General features: G+C 39.1%; 1 protein-coding gene across 1 annotated transcript in view; it reads right to left on the bottom strand.

Moving 5' to 3' along the window:
• The window catches only part of PHEX (phosphate regulating endopeptidase homolog, X-linked), a 201391-nt gene that overhangs the window by 42176 nt on the left and 135259 nt on the right, over positions 1-23956 (bottom strand). Inside the window, exons 14-15 of the mRNA XM_006752997.2 lie at positions 15446-15549; positions 6075-6133 (exon numbers count right to left, since the gene is read on the bottom strand). Coding sequence (XP_006753060.1) covers positions 6075-6133; positions 15446-15549 — 163 coding nt within the window. The remainder of the gene's footprint in view (positions 1-6074; positions 6134-15445; positions 15550-23956) is intronic.

The raw sequence follows: 23956 nt of genomic DNA, 5'->3' as shown, positions 1-23956 counted from the left end.
TATTTCCTTAAACAAAGAGCTTTCAATTAGTTGCTTTCCAAGTTTTTTACTTTCTCTGACAGGAATCTCTCTGAGGAAACTAGACCTACACTATGAAGCATAGGTACGTCACAGGAACGGACAGTTACCCAAATGCATACCTAAGACTCCTGTCTGACAAAGTGCACAGGTGTATTACAAACACAGCAGGTGTGGCTGTGACAGATGATTTGATCATTTACTCAGTTAATTGAGGCTTATTTGTTAATGGTGCCTCCTCCTGGAAGCCTTTTCCTAGTCCCGGGGCAGAGTTAGAATCCCGCGCTCCTCTTCCAAGCATCTTCCATCTATACGTTGCACCTGGAGAGCAGGGACCAGGCTTTGCCCATCTTTGTATCCAAGGCCAGTACCTCCTTATGTGTGTCACGCACTCTACGGGTCAAAGTTGAAGAGACTTTCTGTATGTGGCAAGTGAAACATGAATGCACATATGCCACCGGGCCTCTAGTCTATATATAAAAGCCTAAACGACTGGAGGACGGCTGGTAGCTATGACACGCACTGACCACCAGGGAGGCAGATGCTCAACGCAGGAGCTGCCACCTGGTGGTCAGTGGGCTCCCACAGCGGGAGCACCGCTCAGCTGACAGACGGGTGCCAGATGCTGGGCTGACGGCTGGCAAACACAGCTGCAGCGGCATGAGCCTCTTCCATGGACACTCCCCCTGCGTACCCGATCAGCAGTGGAAGCATACACAGCTGGGCCAGGATGAGCAGGAGTGGTGCAGCACTGTGCCCAGCCCGGCCTCGGGCTCCTCCCCGGCTGCCTGCCACTTCCTGCACTACTTCGTGCTGTGCAGGGTCAACACAGACAGTGGGCTGGAGTCCAACAAGCTGGCGTTAAGGCCGGGATGCGGTGGCACAGAGGTCCACTGATCCCTGCTGGCCAGGCCAAGGGACCCCACCAGTGCACCAGGCCTCTAGTAGATATATAAACCCTAACTTTGGCAATGTACTGGTACTTTTCAAATTCATCTCATTAAATCCTTACCCAAGACTCTGTGGGCTAGGTAATCTCAACATGTAGCAGATGAAGAAAATAGGGGCAAGGAAGGAAAAATACCTTGACCAAAGTCAAAACTAAATCAGTGGAACTCAAGGTCTCCCATTGAGGTTCTCGCTATTTCCCTACCCAGTGGTCAGCAAACTCATTAGTCAACAGAGCCAAATATCAACAGTACAACGATTGAAATTTCTTTTGAGAGCCAAATTTTTTAAACTTAAACTATATAGGAAGGTACATTGTTATTAACTTAATTAGGATACTCCTAAGGCTTAGGAAGAGCCACACTCAAGGGGCCAAAGAGCCGCATGTGGCTCGCGAGCCACTGTTTGCCGATCACTGCCCTACTCAAACTAAGTAGACCAGTTCTGCTGTTACCACAAAGTTAGAGAAGCACAAGCTTGGGCACCAATCACCTCAGCTCCTTGTGTTCTACTTAAACCACCTTATCAGTTCAAGTATAATTAAATTCTGCAACAGTTCCTGAGCATAACTCCTCCTTGAGCAGACTTAAACCATTACTATCTTACTATTATTTTGTATCTAAGGACATTGCTACCCAGCTTGACAAGGGTAGAAAAAAAAGGAACTATATCCACCCTGCAAAATATCTAACATTGAAAGACAGTCACAAATCATAGTGTTTCATACAAGGGTGTGGATTTGCAAAAAACAAACAAAAAAAAAACTATAGGTTTTTCGTTTCTCTATTTTCTACTCAGGTCTCTACTGTACGCAGAAGCAGACTTAACTGGCATAAATCAGAAAATGATAATGGGAACTGAATGAAATCCTCATAAATCACGTTACTAAGTATAGTTACATCTTAGATGTGAAACCCAATTAAACAGATGGCCACATGCTGTCAGAATCAGGCCCTAATCAATAAAGATGTTCATTTCAGAAAATCACCTCAATTTTTCATTTCTTCAGTGAAGCAAAAAGAAGGCAGTTGGGGCTGGGGTGTCCCAGGAAACCCAGTGGGGAAATGTATAAGAAGGTACTCCACCTGTCTTAATTTGTAGTCCAGAAAAATCAGAAAGGAGAGAGAAAAAAATCGCCCAAAGGATTCCCTGTCATCTTGCCTGGGAATGTAATTTACAATGAGAGCAAACACTGGTCATTAGGAAAATAGGAACAGCTGAATCTCTTAATTAAAATCCCACTTCAAATTGTTCATTCCAAACCCCCTCTGCTCATGAGCTTTCCAGAAACCACTGGGTTACCCTAAAATGGCTGCTTCTTCAGTAAACCTCTGATAGGATTGGTTCTTCCCAGACAAGAAAAAGGCTGAGCAGGGGTGAATCTTGGAGACAGAATTATTATGAGACTTACTTAAATCTTCAAAGGAGCAGTAAAAGCATTCACTGACATTGGAAAGTGAGTATGGAAACATTAGTGAATAGTCTATCTCAATGCCTTTTCTTGCATAACGGCTGATCTATTACATTCACTATATTGGTAAAAATTAAGTCTACCAATGCTAAGAAGTGGTTAAAATGATAGTTGATGAAAACACTTCCATAGTCTGGAACACTCACTTTGGAAAACATTTGGTGTTATCTAGTAAAGTTGAGTATTTACATACCCTACAAGCCAGTAATTCCATCCCTAGTATAGACTCCAAACACTTTTTTAGGGGACTTGTATGAGAATATACTGAGCAGTGCTGTTCATAATTGCAAAAATATAGGGGGAAACACATAGGTCTCTCAACAGAAAAGATCTGTAAAACAAATAAGTAATCTGGGATACAGTCACACAATGGAATATTATATGGCAGTGAAAATGAAATAAACTACTGCCACATGCTACAGGATGAATCTTAAAAACATACTAATTGAAAAAACACAGTTGCTTAAGATTGCATATCATTCTTAATATGCTACAACATAAACAAAAATAAATATATTGTTTAGGGATTCTTAAATGATTTAAAATTTATTTTAAAAAAAAAGAAAATGATAAACACACAAATCAGAATAATGGTTACCTCTATGGTGTGGGAGAGGAATAGGATGGGGAGGAGCATGGACAGATGCAATAATATTGGGAATGTTCCAGTTCTTGGTTGGGTGGTGGATTCACAGGCATATATTTATCATATGTTTTCTTATATCCTTTATAACTTCATATGTTCTAGCATGTTCCATATATTATTTAGCATGTACCAAATATTATATAAAACATTTTCTTTTAAAGTGGATAATCTACAGAATTTTCTATTGCCCAATAGGTTATTTCAAGTAATATTATAATTCATATTATATAAATATAATTCATATTATTATAATGTTTATAATTGATAGCCTTATAGCTAATTGATAGCCATAAATTTCCATATGCAGCATAGTTTTCAACTGGGAGCTATATTAAAACATCATGTTGTACACTTTAAATTCAGACAATTTTTATTTGTCAATTGTATCTCCATAAAGCTGGGGGGAAGAAAGCAATGGTATTTTCATGATAATAGTGAATACTTGTACAGTAAGGAGTGACATTCAAAATATTTAACTGATTTGATTACATAAATGGATGTAAAAATCCAAATTACCATCATCTGCTTGTTTTCCTTCTGTTCACTACCCTCCCAGATCAGTTCTGCAGAGACTGCCATTCCAAGTGTGGCCACATGAGGACGACTCTAAGGAGATGTGCCTGCTGGGAGCAGGAGACCACAGCCTCAGGGCTGTCTGTCCTCTGTGGCCAGGGAGTCCTGTCCAGATGAGGGCCAGCATGAAGGGTGTACTGTGAGCATGCAGGATGCCTCACTGAGAAGGTAGCATTTGAGCAAATATTTGAAGGAATTGGGAGTGTGAACCATACAGAGCACTTAGGGAAGTTTTCCTACTCAAAGAGAGCCCGGAGTATAAATGCCAGGAGGGAAGGGTCTCATGCTTTAGGAACAGGAAGGAGGCCAATGTGGCTGGAACAGATAGGGATAAAGGCAGCCTGGAAAGAGGCCCCTGGCCATTGCAAGTAGCTTGGCTCTTAATCTGAATAAGCGAGGAAGCTGATAATGGGTTCTGAGCAAAGGAGGAAAATGAGGTGATTGTTAAACATCTTAAAATACTGCAATATTATATTTAGAATAGATTGAAGGGGGATAAGGACAGAAGCAGGGATGCCAGAGAGGAGGTGATTATAGGTATGGGGGGGCATGGTCAAGAGTGGCTAGTCTTTATAAATTCCATCCCCCACATTCAATAAACAGCATAGAGAGATGCTTAAAACCATGAGATTAGATGTTATTGCCAAGCAAGGGAGGGAAGATGGAGACCAGAAGAGGTGTAGGAGGGGGAGGGGGTATGAGAAACGTGTAAGGGCTCAAGCAGAAGAGGACCACCTTCTCCATAACAGGTAACCACCAACCTGAACTCACCATTGTCATTCTCATGAATGTCAAATAGAATTGTCCCGCATGCTTCTGAACCTCATTTATCTAGTAACATACTCAATATATTTTCCCAAGTTGTTTTTTCCACCACACAATAGAATATCTGTGAGGCTCACCCATGTTAATACATGTCACTTTAGGTCAGTGATGGCGAACCTATGACACGCGTGTCAGAGGTGACATGCGAACTCAGTTTTTTGGTTGATTTTTCTTTGTTAAATGGCATTTAAATATATAAAATAAATATCAAAAACATAAATCTTTGTTTTACTATGGTTGCAAATATCAAAAAATTTCTGTATGTGACACGGCACCAGAGTTAAGTTAGGGTTTTTCAAAATGCTGACACGCCAAGCTCAAAAGGTTCGCAATCACTGCTCTAGGTCACTCATTGTTCACTGCTATGTGGCATTCCTTTGTGTAAACATGCCACATTTAATTCATTTTCCTGTGGAGGGACACATAGCTTATTCCCCTTTTCCTGCTATTATAAACAATACTGTTATGAGCATTCTCACATGGGGCTTACTATATGAGACTTCTTTAGGGCAGTAGTTCTCAAACTATGTTAGTCACCTAGAGAGCTTAATAAAAGGTATTTCTGAGCCCTGTGTCCAGGGTTTGTGAACAATAGGTCTACAGTGCATTTTAACAAGTTCCCCCATGATGTTCTTGCTGTTGTCCCAGGACCACATTTTGAGAATCACAGCACTAGGGCACATGCCGAGTGCAAATGATGGTCAGAGAGATGCATGCACAACTTTGTCTTTCTATGTTGCCAAATTTCTCTGCAAAGTGAGTGAACCAATTTCTACTTTCACCAGCAGTGTCTGGGTGCCAACATTTGGTGCTGTCAGATTTTTAATTTGTGCCAATCCGATCTTTAATCATTTTTAAACTTATCATGGCATTTATAATTACATATATCCACAGCATGTAAATAAAAGAAACTCAAAGCTTTGCATCCTAGGGTTAATCAGAACATTTCCAAACTTTAGGGGGCAGATGTGCAATGCAGGAGCTGCCCCCTCATGGTCAGTGTGCTCCCACAAGGGGAGTGCCACTCAGTCAGAAGCCAAGCTCATGGGTGGCAAGTGCAGTGGTGGTGGTGGGAGCCTCTCCCGCCTCCGAGGCAACTCTAAGGATGTCTGAGGGCTCCTGGACTGTGAGCAGGAGCAGGCCGGGCTGAGGTACCCCCTCTATGTGCACAATTTCGTGTACTGGGCCTCTACTATATAGATAGTCCCCTCAGGTTCTATAATCTACCCAGTGTTATCTGCTTGTTTTTCTGCTCAATCCTAAAAAATAAACAAAATGGTATAGACAAAATCAGTAAGACCATTCTGAGAGAAAAGTGGAAGCTTGTTTCTTTTCATGGCTAACTTCATTGTATTTTTATTTATTGTAGTTGGGAGTTTTTCACTCAATGGTGATATAAAGCTTTAAAGAACTTGTAAGGTGAAGGGAGTGAGGAAAATTGGGCATATGGGTATGGAAACAAACTTCTTTCACCAAAATACTTGGTCACTTTTGGGGCAAAAATAAAAAATGCCCTACCCTTAATCATAGTCCTGGAAAAGTTCCTTCCATTTTGTACCAGATTAACAAGGAGAAGAGAAGCCGAGTACTCACGGATTTGGTTGGTGGATGCACTATAGAAAGCATTGACAGTCGTTGGATTTGTAAACCACCTGTAGCAAGAGAAACAAATATCACCAAGTGATCATCATTATCCAGGCAGGAGGGCAGCAAGAACAAACGCAATGTTAACCAGGGAACAATGGGGATATGAGGCAAGTGGGGAAATTATCGCTTCAATTTAGGGCTATTGTTCTGCTCAATAAACAATCTCATCCTAAACTGGACATGGTTCAATGAGAATATATTAACATGCCTGTTTATTCGCTGTTACTAACTACAGAGAAAGTCAGCACCAGTGCTTCTGAAACAGTTTAATGAGAAATCCTAGACTCTAACGGGCTCTCCGTGCAGATGGAAACATGGCAACAAGCTGATGTTTGCCAGGCCCTGTTTAATGGGCCCACAGGACAGCTGAGTTACTATGCGGTGTAACCTCTGACCTTTCCTCATTAAAAAAAAAAAAATGGAATAGTGTTAACACAGGGGTCCATGTAAAGAAAGATTAATAAAGTACAACCATGCTACCCAGAGTATCTGCCTACTCTGGTAGAAAGTTTACTGATTTGACCACCAAAAGATCGATTGACTCATTCTGCCACTATCACCAACTAGCTAGGCTGTGGTGGAATAGTCGCCTACTTTCTGAGGTTCGGCTTTAGCTATGAAATTAAGGTTGCATTAGAAGATCTTGGGAGTACCTTCCAGCTATGAAGAATCTACACCCCACTTAAATTAGAGCTCCGGAAAAAAAAATTTTCTGTGAAGAGTCAGGTGGTAAACATGTAGGTATTTTGCAGACTAAGAGGCAAAATCAAGGATGTTATATAGATACTGCTATAGTGAGAAATTTTTCCACAAATCTTTAATGAAATTCAAAACATAATAATCATGTACAATTTTTGGTAATACAGGACTATTAAAAAGAATGGAATTCTTTTGGTGCAGGACAACATTTTGCCTAATTGGGGTTCAAAGTTTGTGCTTTGCATCATCAAATCAACTACAAACATTTCTCTCTAAGAATTTCTGGTGAGTCATACAAAAACAGGGAACAGGCAAGATTTAGCTACAAGCCATAGTTTGCCGACCCTTGACTCAGATGGCTGTGAGTTTCAGCCAATTCCCTTTCTGATTCAAACAAAGCAATTTGTTTGAAGCTAAACTGCTTAATATAAATTCCTTTTCAGAACAATCATTTTATTAATTTATGTTTAACAGAATAATTATGTATGTCAGTAATCTGAAACTAGCAGGAAATCTAAGTGCTGATTCTTGTTGGCCCACCCATACCTTTTCCCCATCTATAAAGAAGTCCACGTATATGTCATTCTATTATTATTATTATTTACTAATATTCATTGAGCAATTACTATGTCCTCAGCATTTCCTATTGATAGGTTTTTCCCCATAGCAACCATAACAATTATTAGCTCATTACACAAATGAAGACAATGAAATTTACAAGCATAATGTGCTTGTACAAAGTCTGGTCAGTCTGAACTTCAAACCAGTTCTCTTAAGTATTATAGTATACTGGAGACATTATTGGATATCAAGAAAGAATGTCTCTTTTCTTGTAAAAATTGAAACCTATACTCTCTTCCATAAGTGTATATTCTTTTCATTCAACCTTAAGATTCATATTTCAAAAGGTCTTAATGGTTAACACAAAGTTACTGACTGGACTATTTTCCTGAGGAAATAAGTGGATATAAAAGCACCTTTATTTGTTGCTATCTATAGTAGATAGAATTATGGTTCCCAAAAAGATATCTACATACTAATCCCTGGATCCTGTGAATATGTTACATCACATGGCAAAGAGGACTGCAGAGTAATTAAGTTTAAGGACCTAAAAATAGGGAGGTTATCCTGGATTTTCTGTGTTCCCATTTGAATCACATGGGCTCTTAAGAGCATTAAACCTTCTCTAACTGGAATCTGAGAGATACAACACGGAAGAGGAGGAAGTCAGAAGAGATGCTACACAACCAGAAGTCCAGAGAATCCAAGAGTGAAAAGGATTCCACACACTGTTTCTGGCTCTGAGATGCAGGGGCCACGTGCAAGGACCAGAGAGAGACCTCGAGTGAAGAGTGGCTCCTAGCTAACCTTCACGAAGGAAGGAGGGACCTTAGTTCTACAACCACAAGAAACTGGATTCTGCCAACACATGATGAGCTTGGAAGAGGCGTCTTCCCAGAGCCTCCTGCTAAGGGCCTGCCCAGCTGACACCTTAATTTCAGCCTTGCAAAACCTGGAGCTGAGAAACCAGCCAAGCCAACCCACCCTTCTAACCTACAGAACTGTGAAATAATACATTTGTGATTTTGAGTTGCTACAGCTGTGGTAATGTAATACAGCAGTAACATAAAAATAATATACTACCCAAAGACCCAAGCATTTGTATGTCTGCTTTTTGGGTCAAGAGAGGGAGAATCCAGGTGTATCTCAACTTGTCTTTTAAATAACATTGGACTGAAATATAATATATTCAAAAGATTAAGTGTATTCCTAGAGCTCACCCCTTCTCTTCCCATTCCTCCCAACTCCTCTCCCTTTTGCAAAGAATAAACTTTCAGAATATTAGGGTAAGAGCCATGCAAGGAAAATGTTTCTAACTGATGATGGATCAAGAGGGACAAAACAGCCCTAACTGGTTTGGCTCAGTGGATAGAGCGTCAGCCTGTGGACTCAGGGGTCCCAGGTTCGATTCTGGTCAAGGGCATGTACCTTGGTTGTGGGCACATACCCAGTAGGGAGTGTGCAGGAGGCAGCTGATTGATGTTTCTCTCTCATCAATGTTTCTGACTCTCTATCCCTCTCCCTCTCTGTAAAAAATCAATAAAATATATATTTTTTAAAAGAAAATCTTAAAAAAAAGATTGACAAAACAAAGAAATCAAACAACCACATGGGTGCTCTGAAGCTTCAGCAAGAATACCTAAAACATCTTATTTCACATACATGACTTCAGTTTTCCTGACCTCCCAGAGCTCTTGCTGATTCTAGGGCATGTTTAGAGCCTTGATGATAGCCAGAGCTCATATCAGTTGTGGATGCTATATTTTTTACTAGAGGCCTGGTGCACAAATTCGTGCACAGGTGGGGTCAGGCCACCCGCCCCAATAGGGGCCAATCAGGGCCGGGCTGGCGGGGGTGGGGGAGAAGGGGATGTGGGAGGTTGGCCGGCTGGTCCCAACCCTGATCGGGATGGGGGGCCAATAGGGGGTGAGGCTGGCCAAGAGGAAGGGCTGTGGGAGGTTGGTCAGCCCTGCCCCTGATCAGGATGGGGGGAGCTGATCAGGGGTGGGGCTGGCTGGGGGGAGGGGCCACGGGAGGTTGAGGGGAGCTGACTGGGGCTCCAATCAGGCCAGTTGGTCACCGCAATGTGCATCATAGTGACTGGTCATTCAGTAGCTTGGCTTTTATATATATAGATTGGTCAATGCCCACGCTGTTAAATATTTTCTATATCACCCTTATTACATCCAAGTTTATTATATATTTAGTTTTATTATTCTTTAATGTAAGGCTACCTGTGCTAGTTCTAATCTGTAATTTTTTTTACACTCCTCCTATTAAGAGGTGAAATCTAAGCTCCTCTCCTCTTGATTATGGGTTAGCCTTGGTGACTCACTTTTAAAACATACACTGCAGTGGACAATGACACCATGTGACTTCCAATGCTAGGCAGTTAAAGATGATACAGCCCCTCTCCCGCATCAGGTGACCACATGTGCTGCCCTCCCTCACTCTCTCCTTCTTAGGAAACTTGCTCTTTGAAGTTTCTTGCTCAATCAGCATGCTATAAAGAAGCCCAGTACTCACAGAGAGCTGCAGCAGGCATTCCAGCCAACAGCCTGCATCAACCACTAGATCCAAGAGAGGAAGTCTTTCATGTGACTCCAGTCTCAGTCACTATCTGACTGTGACTTACATGAAAGACCATGAGCAAGAACCACCCAGCTGGACCTAATGACCTCCAGAGCCACAAGAGAGAATAAACAATTACTGTTGTTTTAACCCTCTAAACTTTAGGGTGGCTTGTTATACAACATTAGATCATTGAAATACTGAAAAGTTGGCTGTCCAGAGACTAAGTGCTACCTAATAGGTTGAATTTTTCCATAAAAAAATGTTTCATTTGTCCACATGGTGGTTTTAAAAGGTACTAAATTGGAATCCCTTAAAATGAGATGTATGATCACTAGTGCTCCATAGTACACTCCATTCCCTACCATTTACACCTGTCTAGGCCACCGTTTGTTAACTCATGGGCCCTGAAGGCATTTGAGTTTGCATAACTTATCTCCCAACAAGATTTTAAGTTCCTTATGGGCTAAGACTATTGTCCAAGTGGTATGTGCTAAGCAGAAGATCACTAAATCTATTTAAATGAATTTATTGCTATGTATACATTTATTTGGATAAATAAAAAATGTCATTCATGTGCTTTAAGTTTTCCTTCCTATGTCTTTAGGATGTTCCTCTATGCTATGTTTGGGTAATGATTTCGTGGATAAGGAGGGAAGAGGTCTCATATATATTTCAAATCCAAAAATACATGGAAATAAAATTATACTGGACAATGGGATATATAAAAGGACCGCAATACTGAAATACAATAATCTAAAGGAAAGGACATTGGCACCCTGATTTATATGAACCCTATAAAATAGATGTGCATCAAGCTAGAGTTTTATATTTTACCTATCAACTCATAAAGATAGTCTAAGGAGTATAGAATGGAAAAATCATAGAGTATTTACTGCTTTATTTCTAATATCCTATAGATTATATCCTTCCCATTCCATGTTATAGATAATGCTTTTGCAAATAAAAATTCGGCACAGGACCATAATTTGTGTAGACATTTGATGTATTTTTACACATTTTTTTCAGAAGCTAGAGAAAGAAAATCCAGTCATGTTTGGTCACGGTAGAGTGAGAATGAGTTAATAGGGAAGCTAGCTTAAAATCATTTCTGTCAAAGAAGGGGGATCCTGAGGGAAAGAAATTACTTTTGATTCAAGCTGAGAAATGAAGTAAATCCCCTATTTTTAAGCAAGCTGAGGAAGTGACAATTCTGAGAACCAACACTAAATATGTACCTTCAGGGATGACCACCCAATTAATTCCATTCTTGCTGACATTTATCATCACATTAGAAACTTCTTAATGTACATTAGTGCAGCAAAAATGGATTCCATGAGAATGAAAGATAAAGGGTATTTATCTCCTATACCCACAAAGAAGCAAAATGTTATTTCAGGGCTTTATAGAAATATAATCATGATGTGCTGAACTAAGTAAACTAGTGTAGTGGAGATACTCCACAATCATCCTCACTCGATTAACTCATGAATTTTTAGGCCTAAAAGATATCTATTAAAGCCAATGAGTATCATTAAAGCTAAAATTATCTACCATGCCAGAAAAGGACCAGCCCAAAATTTCTTTTAAAAAAATTAACTATCGCATCACCTTATCATGTAAAAAGGAACTTAAATTCCTTAATGTTGCTTTCCCTGAAATAGACATATATCAGAGAAAATAAGATTTGCTAGCATTGTGCTGATTTTCATTCCTGGAGAACTTTCCAGAAACATTAACCAATTTAATGTCCTTCTGAAACAGTTATTTGTGATAGAGAATAAAACTTATGCAAATCACTGTTTTTCTAAGCCCACAAAGTCAGCCAGCAAAAAATTAGAAATAGTCAAGGCTTTTAGAATCTGACAGCCCATCAGTATTTTAGGATGATGTTAAAGATGGCACAGATAGGAGTTTTTCAAAGAGCAACCCAGCCTTTGCTACACACCCAAATGAACAACGTCATTTTGAAACTGAACAATTAACTTGGCAGCATCTTCAATACAGAAGAGTCTCTGAGAAGGCCCAGAAGTTTCACAGAAATACTCGTAAGAGCCTTGCATTTTCCACAAGTTGGAAAAAAAAGAGTTTGGATTGATCTGAAGTAGATCTGAAAGGGCAGGATGATATTCACAGATCTGTGACTACCATACTATATGCAGATGCTCATTGGGATATTGGAAACCATTTGCTGAAGTCATTGGATTTGAGAAACTAGTTTTAGAACCCTAAAGGTGAAATTACTATTGAATTATTTAGGTTGGGAATGAAATAGGATAGACTAAACCAGCCATGGGCAAACTACGGCCCGCGGGCCAGATCCGGCCCATTTGAAATGAATAAAACTATTGAAAAAAAAGACCATACCCTTCTATGTAATGATGTTTACTTTGAATTTATATTAGTTCACACAAACACTCCATCCATGCTTTTGTTCCGACCCTCCGGTCCAGTTTAAGAACCCATTGTGGCCCTCGAGTCAAAAAGTTTGCCCACCCCTGGACTAAACGATACTATGATGAGAGAAGAGAACCAAGGGCAGTGGAGCAGATGGCTTTAAACCAGTTATCTCTCATTTCCAAAGAAGTTCTAAAGCCTTCTGCTCTCTTCCTTTGTGCTTTTGATTGGTGTCAGGGATGGGTAGGGGAGTGATTCAGCTTTAGGCCTACTCCTAAGGTCGAAGTTTTCACTAACTGTGTGGGTGCGTGTTATAGGAAAGTTTGAATGGCAGAAGGCAGGAATGGCTAGATGGAAATCATGGCTAAGAGGGAAAGGCGGTAATCCCAGTTTAAGGCAAGGGATGGTATGGAACGTAAAGTGTCTAGAGGCCAGAATAGAGCAGGGAGTTGGAAGGAAGAATAACAAGAGACCCAGAGAGGATAAAAAGAGCCAGCCAAAAATCTGGAGGCCAGAATATAAGACAGGTTTAAAAAGTGGGCCATTATAAAAGGTGGGCATGGAAGCCAGGCCTCCAGCTATGATGTATGAGAAGGTCAATAAATCCTTTCCACAAAAATCACTTGGACAAAGTTGTTAACAAACAACCATTTTAGGGCTCTGGAAATTGATCAAAGGCAAACAGCAAATTGGAAAAAAAAAAAGGTTTAGTTTAGGAAAAACTGCTAGAGCTGGAAGTAAGTAGAAGAGAAGTGTATAGCCTAGCCAGGGACTGCTCCCATCCCTCCCAGCTCAGTCCATGAGAACTTTTCTCAGGATAGGGTTGGCTGAACAATCAGCTGCTTTTTGCCACAGGGGGTGGACTCAATTAGGAGTGGAGGTGAAAACTTGCAGCTATGTCAGCTCAAACTGTTGAACTTGTTAAAAAATAAGTGAAAACAACCCATAGCTTTGCTAGCCTGAAATTATAATTCCCATCAGGGAGAGCAATGGACCAACCAGAAATTTAAAAGTAAGATCCTGGAACTAAGAGTTGTAGAAGGGTGAGATAAGCTCGCCACACATCCCTGGCTGACTGGAAACCAGGAACATATAGAGGGGACAGCAGAGAATGTCCAGTGGGAAGTAAAATCTAAGGCAGGTTGTAACTTTGAATGGACTCCCAACTCCTACCACAGACCAACTGGCAGAGGGTAAAAGCCCTACAGGCTAGAAGTGTTTGAGTAAAGTTCAGTCCTGATCCCCTGAGCACTAAACTATGCAGACACAGGGACAAACTCTAGGAAGTGAGGCTAATACAGTGGTTCTCAACCTGTGGGTCACCAACCTGTGGGTCACGACCCCTTTGGGGGTCGAATGACCCTTTCACAGGGGTCGCCTAAGACCATCGGAAAACACATATATAATTACATATTGTTTTTGTGATTAATCACTATGCTTTAATTATGTTCAATTTGTAACAATGAAAATACGTCCTGCATATCAGATATTTACATTACAATTCATAACAATAGCAAAATTACAGTTACGAAGTAGCAATGAAAATAATTTTAAGGTTGGGGGTCACCACAACATGAGGTATTAAAGGGTCACGGCATTAGGAAGGTTGAGAACCACTGGGCTAATAAATAAAATTAAAAAGTATTTAAAAAATAAGCAGAGACATCCACAGCTGCATACTATAGAGGACACAGATTCTGTAGTGTAAGTCCAGGAACATTACTTTTTTAAAAGCCTCAGAAATATCAGAATCCACATTTTCTAGAATATATTAAATGTCATTTTCACACTTTCAACAATGAAGATGAAAAAAATAAAATGTAATTTTCAACATGACAAAAATATGCTATGCAAAGAAAAAGTATAAAGCCAAATAAAAAGCAATCAATAAAAACTGACTCTAAATGAGCCCAGTTGTTGGGTTTAGAAGACAAAAACTTGAAAGAAGCCATTATAAATTAATTCAAAGAAATAAAATAAGCTATATTCAAAGAATTAATGGAAAATATGATGACAATGATTCAATAAATAAAGAAACACAACAGAGAAACAAACTATAAAAGGCATCCATATGGAAAGAAAAGTCCAATAATCAAAATGAAAAATGTGTTAGATGAGTCAATAGCAAATCTGAGAATATGCAAGAAAGAATCAGTGAATTTGAAGCTAGAGCAATAGAAATGATCCAATCTGGAGAACAGAGAGATAAACACATTGGAGAAGTGGACCTTAGCAGATCAGAGTCACAAGTGCTAGCAAGAATGAACAAAAAGTCATCTAAACCTGAGCAGAAGAATGTCTCAATTGTAAGCCTTTTATTCATTTGTAAAATGGGGATAATAAGTAGTACCTAGACCTCACAGAATTTACAAGAGGATAAAATGAATTAAAACATGTGCAGCACTTCCTGGCATACTATAAGCACATAATTGTTACCTGCTGTCATCATCACACGCATTTTGTTAGGGGGGAAATAGCAAGGCTAGCCCTAGCCCAAAAGTTCCTAAGGAAACTTTCTTATCTTCAGGAACAGTACCTATAGGCAGCTGGAAAGAAAGGGGATAAATCAGAACTACTATTGGAAGGAAATAACAGAGCTATCAGTTCTGTGGCACTCATTATCTCATCAAATATCCTCTAGTTACTTACTAATTATACAATTACTTCTACATTTGTAATCATACTTTATGTTTTTAATATTTGTTCTTTGAGATCTTTAAAAGTTTCTACCTGAATGTGACATTCAGAAACTTATTAGGGTTTATTAGGGTTTATCAGGATGCCAGCATTTAAAAGCATTTCTAGATCTTGTTATATGCTGGCATCCTGATAAACCCTAATAAGCCTTATTTTGATATATGTTGATGCTAGTAGTGAAGGAGCCATAATTAAACTGAATAAGTGATTCGTATAATAGCAGAAATAAGAGTTGCCAAAACATTACACAGATTTTGCCAAAGCAAGATAACTGGCAAGCCAGTTACTCTGACTTGAGGGGAATTACAAAGTCTGGTCCAAAGAGATTCCTTTTCCCACCAACATTATTTATCTATTTCACTTTTTTTCTTTTCTTTTTTTTTTTTACTCACTCTGTTTTTGGAACAGCTTTCCTCAGCCAGAAGAAATCAGACTGTGCTAAATACTTGCGAGTTTGCAGGACGTTGCCAAAGTAGTCAGATTCTGAAAACTTGATCTGAATAAAACAAACCATAAGGATCATTGTTCTAAGTGCAGATAAGAGATGGCTCTGAAAAAAAAAAGACTTCAGTGCACAAATGAGTGATCAACAGAAAAGCTGCACTCTTCACCGCCTCTCAGCCATCATCAGTTAACAAAGTATTCACAAAGCCATGAAAATTTCATCTCAGTGATTTTCTTTTAAAATAAAAAGCACAAAAATCAATATGGTCATTTCTGGATCACAGAAGGAAAAAAAAAAAAGAACAAGGCAAGCTGCAATAATTCACAATGTGTTTCCTTTGCTTCATAATTGAAAAATCTATTTTAACCCTTACAGAACAAATTATCATAGGTTTGAAATTTCTTGGCCCACATGATTCTTTGAACTTTTCTAAAATGTGTACCTTATTTATTTGTCACATAGGTTCTTATAATAACATTCAGTTTTGTCAACTGAAACCTCATTTAGCTTATAGATGATTGTTATAGTCAAATGTTCAATCTAATTTACTGTATTTGACATTTGCTCATGAAGGAAAACAAATGAAAGCTATTCTGAGACTTATTTTCCACCACAAGCACAATTGAGTCACAAGGACAATTTAATTATTAATAGAATTTATCTATTAACACCCAAAAATGTACTGGTCACCAAAAATTAATGCAATTACAGAGGCAAGTCATATATTATAGCTTGCATAGAAAAACAAGAAGTTGTTGGCTCACAACAATGTTGTCCGATAAAATAGGGAAACAGACCTAATTGATTCTTGAGTTCCCTTTTCTTTTTTGGAAGGAAAATGGCAGTTTCAATTCCATAGGCACTCTCTACATAAAATTAGCAGTATTTAGCTAAAACATTGTAAATAATATCTGTGTAAAAGTAAAAGCTATGGATTTAATGATCTCTAATGCTTTGGTCTTAAAATATAATATTGTATCAAATAAAACAAGAAAAATATACATTGTAATAGGCAAATAACTAAGAGTAATTAAATCCTTATTAGTTGTTATATTTTGTAAATTTAAACCATGAAACTCTTTTATAGGTAAAAATTAAAGTGCAGCAAGTGAATGTACAGAAAACCCACGGGGATTACAGTACAGATATTAATGTATATTTACAACTTCATGATTATAGACTTGACAGCGGCCTATTTATTGGCCAATATCTGGCATAGGTTTATCTCTTCCCTAACATATAGTGGGTACCCATTATGTCTGTAGAGTAACTTTTGTTAGTGATTCAGCTTAGTCTCTTCAGGGGACCAGGCCAAAATATAAATAAAGGAGTAAAATAACTAAAAGTACAGATAGAAAAGGCAGGAACGAAAATACCAAATTCTGGCATCCTTGGTGTTCTACTTGACCAACCAGTTATAAAGAAATGACTTTAAATTGTCCCTCCATCAATCATCTTATGGGGGTAGCTGATAAATAAATAAATTGTGGTATAATCACATAATGGAAAACAATACGGCAGTTTAAGCAAATGGTCTGTATGCATGAATATGAAATCATCTGAAAAGCAATGCTGAGTAAGACAAGTTATATGTATGAAAGAATTTAAAATTTTATAACATGTAAAACAATAATGCATGTTGCTTATAGATATGAACCTATCTTTAGCAAAAGCATAAAGAAATGCATGGGAATGATAAACACTGAATTCAAAATAGTGTTTATACCTAGGGAAGAGGAAGGCAGGGGAGAAGGACATTAGGTCAATGACAAGTGCACAATTTCCAACATATCTGTTTTATTCATTTAAAATATGTATGTGCATGTATAAAAATATGGCAATATGTTTAATGTTTGTTAAAGCTATTTGTTCAAAATATGATTTTACATACTTTCCCAATGTTTGCGATTCTTCATATTAAAAGGAAATCTTATAATCAATTGTGTTTTAAGGTAGGTATTTGTACTCAGCCTCAGAAGAAACAGAGTAAGTGCCTTGTTTTAGGAAGCAACCTCATCTAATAATCCTAATGCATTCGCAGTTTAAAAATTGTGTCCACTATTCAACCCTTAGCTTTTTTTCCGTTTTGTTCCCAAGATAGTTCTGCCAGAACTCTCAGAATATGACTGTAACAGAAAATTCAGATACATTCTTGGGTTCAGAACAATTTCCAGGAAATTCTCCCAAAGGAATTTCCATCAAAAATATTAACTTTTTGCCCTGGCTGGGTGGGTCAGTTGGTTGGAGCTACATCCTGTGCACCAAAGGGTCACCGGTTCAATTCCCGGTCAGGGCACATGCCCAGGTTGTGGGTGCATATGGGAGGCAACTGATTGATGTTTCTCTCCCACATTGATGTTTCTCCACCCCCCAAAAAAAATCAATAAAAACATATTTTTTAAAAATGTTAGCATTTTTGGTAATATCAGGGTAGTCAGTTGTTAGTTTTAGAAGAGTTCGCTATTTGTGAGATTATCCTGTTCATCTGAGAGAAAAAACTTGACGTTCGTGTTGTTCTACAGATATCGAAAGAAAAAACAACCAAATGTTTCCTAAAGAAGAGTCCCATGGCTAAAAATACTTTTAAGTAAATAAGGTCCTACCACATCCATGAAAATAACCATGAGGACCAAAACTCAGAAGTAAGTAATTACAATTTGTCAACAGCTTATCATCTATGTTTAGAAGAACAATTTAAAATCTGTTTTATGAAATGCATAGTATTTGCTGTTTCTTAGCCTGGTTTAGTTGACCTATTCCATTTATTTAATGGAAGTTACAGGTGATAAGAGACAAACTTTACTTTTTCCTGTGAGACAGGTTAAGTGTGGGGGTAGGAAGGGGTCAGCCGCAGTTATTACCTTGTGATAGATGGGACACAGAGAAATTACGCAACTTGGCAAAGCCATACGGTCCAAATCATTAGGTTCCTACTTCAATGTTATTTTCATTAGTCTTACTAAGAAAACCAGTGATTTAACAGAAGGGGTACAGGGAAGAAGGAGGAAAAGGTAAGAATTACGGTAAGAGGCCATCACCGGTTTGGCTCAGTGGATAGAGCGTCGGCCTGCGGACTGAAGGGTCCCGGGTTCGATTCCGGTCAAGGGCATGTACCTTGGTTGCGGGCACATCCCCGGTGGGGGTGTGCAGGAGGCAGCTGTTCAATGTTTCTCTCTCATCGATGTTTCTAACTCTCTATTCCTCTCCCTTCCTCTCTGTAAAAAATCAATAAAATATATTTAAAAAAAAAAAAAGAATTACGGTAAGAGAAGCACTGACTAAATAAATCATGGTACAGTTTAGTTTACTTAAAATATACAGCTGTTAAAATAATGGTAATGAAGGCTACAGAAGACAAGGACAAAATAATAAAGGTCAATATACAAAATTATATATAAACATCAATTACAGCTATAAAAATAGAAAGAAGACACTAAAACGGAATTACTTATTAGTATGTCCGAGCACCAATATCACAGGTACTATCGCACACCTTTTCTCTATTTCCCATATTTCCACCATGTGAGAATACTTTGATAATTTCAAATATTTTAACAGGCCCTTGAGTAAGAAACAACTACGCAACTCAGCAACCACTGGGAAAGTTCCACTTGTAGAGATAGCAACAAAAATGAATGCACATGAATATTTTAAAACCACTTATAATCTTCAAAAAATGTTTAAACTCTGCAAGGGACAATTGTTGGCTGAACAGCCTCTTGTCCTTTTAGTTACTGGTGAAAATCTAAGTCAAGTTGGTAATGACTTTTAATCAATTCCATCGCCTGACTTTTCAATTGAGCGACCTTTGCAAAATTAATTGGGGCTCTTGTGTCCTTTCCTAAGAATAGCTATCCAGATCATAAAATTTAGGGGAATCTGAATTTCTCACCAAATGCCACAGACTAAAGAGAATAAAGCTAATCCCCCCACCAATGGCAAAGGACATGTAATAAGGGCAGAGCACGTGTGTTCAGCTTCTCTGCAGAATCACTAAGTACATGTTGATTAAACACTACATAAGTCAATAGAAGTATAGATTCTAGAATACTTTCTGTTTATGTTAAATCCACTTAAAGAGACTCAGAGATATATCCAAATATGTATAAGAAAGATTTTATGTTAGGCACACAAAGAACTTTCTGAATACTTAATGCATCCAGATTTTTTATTTATGTTTTCCCTTACTTAAATAGGAAAGTAATATGCAAGATTGTTTTTAGATGGCTTTGTCCATAAGTAGTGTGAGTGTGTGTACATGTGTGTACACACCTACATTCAAACTGTTTAACAACCTACATATACGGTACACTGCGGAAGATGCAGCTCCCACAAGCAGCCACATAAAGGTGAGGTAGCAGTAGGTAGCACACCAAACAGGAACTAGATGGCACCAGATGCCCTGATGCCACCACCAGGGGTAAAGGGAAGTCTTGGTCTGCTCTGGCCAGTGGAGCACTCTAGATGAAGGCCAGGGCGTGGAAGTTATAGAGGGCTGGCTGGAAATTTGGTGGACACCCTCTTCCAATGTCCACTCTTGGCTCTCCAGGGCCATGGTGGCCAGAAATCACTTGGGAGGGCTGAGCGCAATGTTTTATTTCGGTCTTCTACTAAATAGTACAGAGGTTATTTCAATGTTTTAACAACCTGTCTTTCTGGAGCATTCCACCTAAATATTACCTCACTCTTGCATAGTGGCAGTAGCACTATCGTTTATATACACATAAAACACACAACACATATAAATAGTTACACATTATTATTCACACACAGACACACAAACACACACCATATATATATATGCTCCACTGGCCAGAGCAGACCAAGACCCACTCTAGAGAATATTATGTGGGCTCACATAATACCTATACATCTCTATATGTACATTTATGTTTATGTATATACTAGAGGCCAGTTACATGAAGAGATTCATGCAACAGGCCTTCCTTCCCCTGGCTGCCAGCACCAGTTTTCCTCTGGCACCTGGGATCCAGGCCTTCACTCCAGCCGCAGCAGAGAAGCCAAGCCTGGAGGCTCCTCTGCTCCAACCACAGCAGAGAAGGTAAGCCTCTTCAGTCTTCAGTGTCTTCAGTCTCCGCTCCACACCTGCATATGCAAATTAACCGCCATCTTTGTTAGGTTAATTTGCATGCTCATCCTGATTGGCTGGTGGGCATAGTGGAATGATACCAATTTGCATGTTTCTCTTTTATTCGTGTAGATGTATCATTAACCAGAAACATTGATCTTTTCTGAAAATTTACCCATATCCAGCCTTGGCTGGTGTGGCTCAGTTGGTTGGCATTATCCTGTGCAGTACACCAAAAGGTTACTGGTTCAATACCCGTTCAGGGCACATGCCCAGGTTGAGGGCTTGATCCCTGGTAAGGGGCGTGTAGAAGGCAGCTGATCAATGTTTTGCTCTGTGTTTCTCTCCCTCTCCCTTCCTCTCTCTCTAAAAATCAATTGAAAAATGTATTTTTTTGTAAGTTACCCATGTCCAATTCTCCTAAGTAAACAGATGTCAGCTGTGATTTTGACTTTAGTCCCTACTATAATTCTCTGCTGGCTTTCACAAGAATGAATAAAGTGCCTAATGGTGTCGGTTACTTACTTATTGTCTCTCAGATACATGCCCACACTTTTACTCTGTTCTATAATGCTGGGGCTGGGCATCTGAAAACTATGTTTCCCAGGCTCCATTGCCAGTTAACCCCCTGCCAATAGGAGGGACTGGGGGAAATCAGCAGGTGGCAGGAGGGGAAAGAATTCTGTGTTTGATCTCTTTCATTCTTTCTCTCCTTTTTCTTTTTCTGACATCGACTATAGAAGAATCTTCATCTCCTCCTCACAGCCCCAGCTAACATGGCAGTTCTTCCTCTGGTCTCCTAAATGATGGTACCATCACTTCCTTCCTTTTGTGCCCCTAGATACAGGGATGGTAATAGCTTCCTGAAGTTATTATCTCTGGTATACCTCACCTTCCTGATTTTTGCCTTCCCAACTATCTCCTGTATTAAATCTCCTCTCTTTGAAATACCTAGTGTGGTCTGGGCTTTTCTTGATGATACAGTAATCTTTCCAAGGTTGATATCATACCAGTCTTGAGTCTATATCCATCAAGGATCAATAAAGGACCAGTTAGTAAGGCTAATTTGAAAATGTACTGACACCTACCTTTTTTGGCTAATTAGTAGGCTTTCCTGTATGCTACTGGGGGTTCACATAAAGGACATTTCCTTTATTCTTGCTCTTTTCAAAGACTACAAAAAGATTATTATTCAGAAAAAAATTGGGAGTATCAATTTATCTTCTCTTCCTCAAAGGGGGGGTGCAAATTTTCTCTAATTCTTTACATTTGCCTCTAAGTTCTTTCCCATTTGCTCTTATCTCAACACAGGTCCAATTTCAGTTTTCAGCCTTTCTCCTTGACCTTTATCTAATCCATTACCTAATGTCTATCCTCTTTCCTTTTGCGTTTGTACCCGGTAAATCATATCTTCACTTGTGTCAAATAAACTAAGCTGTTTTTCATTTGTGAAAGCCTCTCTCATGCTCAGAGCTTGTATAACCAGACATTTCTTATAGGCCCTATAGTAGTCCTTATCTACGTATTTCTCCAAACTGAAAATACAGTCCCATTGTGTACCTTCAGTACTTTAGTCCTTTTGCTATTAACATCAGTGACACTATTGCTATCACATCAAGCAAGCATCCTTTACCTATTTTTAAGTTGCATTTTATTCATTTTCTCTATCAGTTTCCAAACACAAATGTATTTTATTTTCATGGATTTGGATTTTTTTTCACTGTCTGTTTTTTAAAGTGTTAGAAACTCTTGGGTGTAATTGTGTCTGCTTTTTTTAAAAAAAATTACTGATTTCATAGAAGAAGGGAGAGGGAAAAAGAGATAGAAACATCAATGATGAGAGGAAATCATTGATCAGCTGCCTCCTGCACACCCCCCACTGGGGACCAAGCCCAGGACCCGGGCATCGAACTGTGACCTCCTGGTTCATAGGTTGACGCTCAACCACCGAGCCATGCCAGCCGGGCAACTGTGTCTGCTTTGGCAGTGAGTTACACAAAAACCATTTCTTCACAAAAGTGCTTACAAATCTTGGTATCTAATGGCTTCCATTCAGATGTTGGAGAAATGAGGGGAAATACCCAACACTGCATCTGGTTTCTTTTTACAAAAGGTACCACATTCAGTGAGTCCATAAGTGTGGGGCACTCACTGACTTTAAACAGCTGCACACTGCCAACAAAACATGATCAACTAAATAGTGTGAGTGAGCCCTAAATACTATCTTATTTGATTAAAGCTTGAGGCTGTTCCCTTTATACAGCCTTTTCAATCAATTTGAGATACCTGGATAATGGATGAGTTAATTTACAATGACTTTTCCAAACAAAAATAATTTAGTATAATAAGTGCAAACTGAAGATGTCATAACTAACTCTTATACTGTGCTTATTGTGCCCCAGGATCAGTTCTAAATACTTTAAATATGTTAACTTATCTGATCCCCACAGCAGCTTTATAAGGGAAGGATTATTGTTATCTCCATTTTGACATGAGGAAACTTAACCACAGAGATCCTAGTTCACATAGTTACTAAACGGTAGACCGCTACACCAAATTGCCTCTCAAACCTTCTTATCCGTATCCTTGACTCAGGAATATTTGCCGATCACATGTAATTATACAGGTTCTCCTGCAAAGATACTTGGTGCCCTGGTGATGTTCTTCTTAGCAGCAACAGTTCTCATACTAATCCACAAAGTAACAGCTACCATTTACAGGGAGCCTACATATGTGCCAGTCATTATGGTAGGTGCTTTTACATTCATATAATCTCCCTTAATCATCCCAGCAATACTAAGACTTGGTTATTATTGTCTCCAGTATCCATATAACCAAAAGGAAGCTAAATGAAGTTATGCAAGCTATACAAAACCAAACTAGTAAGTGGAAGAGGCAGAACCACTCTAAAGCCTGTGCTGTTAACCACTGGACAATATGACCTCCCCTCTTCTCTCCTCCCTTCCAACCAGCTCTAGGCAAGCAGCTCCCACCAATTCTTCAAACCTACCTACCCCTCTATCCCTCCAGCACGGCTCCCTGACAAGGACCCTGCAGAACCCCTTTTCAGATTACAGGCAGAGCTTCCTAGGCCCAGATTTCAGTCCTGGCTCTGATACTCTGTGTGGACTGAGGAAATCATTTAACTTCTTTGAGTCTCTACTTCCTTTTCTGCAAAACGGGGCTAAGCACCATGTACTTCAGAGGATCACTGTGATGCTTAAAAGATAACGTACACGAATGTGTCAAGTGCATTAGTATTTTTAATTATCATAATAACTGTGAGTTTTTGCAGCATCAAAACAATGTAGAATAAGATGGGCTGTCTGAACTTTGTGATACTGTGAAGCATAATTATCTTCCTCCATG

The sequence above is a fragment of the Myotis davidii genome, unplaced genomic scaffold (assembly GCF_000327345.1).
Source record: "Myotis davidii unplaced genomic scaffold, ASM32734v1 scaffold930, whole genome shotgun sequence".
Classification (NCBI taxonomy): domain Eukaryota; kingdom Metazoa; phylum Chordata; class Mammalia; order Chiroptera; family Vespertilionidae; genus Myotis; species Myotis davidii.
The sequence above is the reverse complement of the archived record's forward strand: the minus strand, read 5'-3'. Positions and strand labels throughout refer to the sequence as shown.